Genomic DNA, 3,008 nt, shown 5'->3' on the forward strand with positions numbered 1-3,008 from the left:
TACATGGTGCTGTTTAAGAATTTATTTCCAAATTGTCCTCAAGAAACAAGTTAACATATTTGCATTCTAAAACACAAAAATAATGAGCAGTATGAAACATTTCAAAAACATTTTATACAGTGATGAAAGAGGACACACATTTTCAGACTGTGAGAGGACAGTTGGATGTAGAAAATCCTTCTTTACGAAAGCATGATGTCAAATGTATGTTTTCCAGAAGACATCTTGTACTTTCTCAGCAAATACAAAGGGTCAGAGGAAATGAATTTGGATTCACACACTTCTGTCTTGGAGCACTAGCCTGTTATTTTGAATTTAAACATTACTTTTGAGGATAAAGTTTGGTCTAAACAGAAGCAGCGGAAATTGTGACAAAGGAATATCCAGACGACCTGTACTTCACCAAATCCACAGGCTTTGTCCATTTGCATGACTTCCTACCAGACTTGACAACTTTTGATGACCTCTTTTATTTGTTTTATTGTGTCTATGGAAGAATCCTTTAGTGCCAGTCCAAGTAAAACGGGCCTGCTGCCAGCTTCTTGTGACACAAACATTCCCAAGTTTTTGGCGCAGACATGTGTCATTGGCTGAAAACAGAAACATAAATGAGACATCAGATTATCACACGCAACAAGGTTTTTAGAAGCAACAGTTGTTAGTCTTTACAAATATGCTTTAGCTCGAAGTTTATACCAAATAATTTTAGTAAAGTTTTCAAACACTGCAAGAATCATCTCCCTTTCTAGGCAGCAGAGAAAACTTTTCCAATCAAATGATGTGCTGTTGCCACTGCATATGTGGTAAATAATTTAATCTGCCTTTTCTGCCATGGAGCATTATTGGTTTGGGGCATATCATAACAAAACTAATTCATTTTTTTCAAGTTCTCCTAAAGTAAGCACCATTTGCACATATTACAATATGACTTGATTCCATTTTAATTAAATCACTGATGTGGCTATAGAATGTTATCTGGCAGCTGTACAATCCAGTAATCAAGACAATAACAGAGATAACGACTATGTGTGATGATGCAGTTATGCTGGTTCCCTCGTTTACTCTAAAGCTATTATTCCCTCCACAGGAGAATATAAGTATTGTCTTTTTAAATAACAAACAAAAAGTCTCGTCAACTTCACAAGCAAACTTTATATTAATCCATTATTCTATTGATGACACGTTCCCTGTGTTGTTTTCCTGTTAGAAAACGACAAGCTCATGCAGAGACAAAACAGCTTTCCTTGTGTAAATCTTGACAGACCACTGAACTCCACGCCTGCACACATTTAATTTCTCCACAATCTGCCAGAGCGGCTCAGAACCAATCTCATTTGCCCTTTCACAGCATGAAATGAGTTACCCTGCGTCGCAACAAGTCTCTCTGACGTACTGTGAACAAGTCCAGATCACACTGATATGATATTTATCTCAACAATTTTATCCAGCCTACCTCGTCCTTGCCCAGCAGTACTTTAGTGGAGAACGTTGGGGTGCTGATATCATTAGATCTGGAGTCAGGTGTGACAGATATCAACGTCCCAATTTTGCCGTACTGAGTGAGAACCACGAATATGTAATTACTGAACTCTGTGCAGATGACTTCTGTCGAAATTCCATTGACTTCTTTCTGCACTTGTCTGGATTTGATGATAGGCGCAGCCATTTTGTCAACCCTGGGGGAAAAAACAACAACATAGGAAACAGGATTATTTGGAAGGACAACACATACTCATCTTACTGTTGAAAAAATGACAGGATAAAAAAGGCAAGTATTTGTAGTTGCTACTCCTCAGTGTCTATATGATTGTTGCCAAGTTATTGATTGATAAGTCAATCAAATGTCCAAAAATCTAAACTGATGTATTTGTAATAGTATTGAAAATGACTAATATTCAAAGATTAAACTGTGGAAGACTAATCTTCTGTCGTGATGTCCTTGTTTAATCTGCTAAATCTATTAGGTCTACATATATTTTTTGATGATTTTCTATGAGCAAGTTAAGTTTTGTTTGAGTGCAAATGAAAGCCCTCCCTTACTTTTATATTTAAAACAAGTGTCTGCTGTGTGTTGCATCCTACTGATGATGTGATATTCAACTCAGCATGTCAGGGATGAGGATTTGCTGCTTTCGTGTGTCTGCTATTTCAAACTGAGTATCTTTGCGTTTTGGACTGTTGGTGGGACAACTCGAGGCAAATAAGACATCACTTTGACCATTAAAATGCCCCTGCATTACCAAAAACATCCAAAATAAAGCAAACTATAAGATTACTAGACTGTATGCATCACATTGTTAGCGGCTAAGTAGAAACAGCAAACGCTAGACGAATTTGAGTATTGTGTCCTACTGTCCTCACTAAAAATCCACACACCACCAGTAGAAAGACCTGAAGACTGATTATATCTGTAACTTTCCAGCAGGGTAGCAGCAGAGAAGCTCCGCAGAACTGATGCTGAGAGGCTAACGTTAGCTACACAGCTAATGTTAGCTCCCGCTGTAAGCTTAACGGCAGAAATAACGACAAACTCCGTTTTCCGTGTCTGTACATAAAGTCCTCACCGCGTGTCCTCGTCTGTCCAGAGTGTCAGCTATATTCAGCAGCGAAACCTGAACTTCCACCAACTTCAGCTGCTCAGTCATCAACTCTCCACAAACCGAAACAAATGTGCCTCGTTTTGTTGAGAGCACGCACGATGCGTGATGACGTGATCACGTCACCGTGCCCAACTTCCTGGTTGGTTTGTAGTTCAAAACACAAATAGATAGATAGAAAGAAAGAAAGAAAGAAAGAAATATACAGGTAATCACTATTTCATGAGGGAGATTTAAATTATGTTGTAAAATTATTAACTCATCACTTGCTACTTCCAGATTTGATGTATGACTATGTAATAAATATTTCCATTTATATTATTATACATACACCCAGGCTGCAGCAGTAACATTACTAATGGTCTATGTAATCTTAACCTTTCGATGACTGTATGACTATGTCTAATGTTA

At 37.9% G+C, this 3,008-nt stretch overlaps 1 protein-coding gene across 1 annotated transcript; it reads right to left on the reverse strand.

The window, feature by feature from the left end:
* On the reverse strand, positions 1–2,686 carry psmg3 (proteasome (prosome, macropain) assembly chaperone 3). The gene is made up of 3 exons (XM_008280367.1): positions 2,565–2,686; positions 1,454–1,676; positions 1–590 (listed from the first exon to the last, which is right to left on the reverse strand). Exons 2-3 carry the CDS (start codon positions 1,664–1,666, stop codon positions 438–440), a joined length of 366 nt encoding a protein of 121 aa, XP_008278589.1. The 5' UTR covers positions 1,667–1,676; positions 2,565–2,686; the 3' UTR covers positions 1–437.
* Positions 2,687–3,008: the final 322 nt, after the last annotated feature.

Source organism: Stegastes partitus, unplaced genomic scaffold (genome assembly GCF_000690725.1).
Source record: "Stegastes partitus isolate 25-593 unplaced genomic scaffold, Stegastes_partitus-1.0.2 Scaffold191, whole genome shotgun sequence".
Lineage (NCBI taxonomy): Eukaryota > Metazoa > Chordata > Actinopteri > Pomacentridae > Stegastes > Stegastes partitus.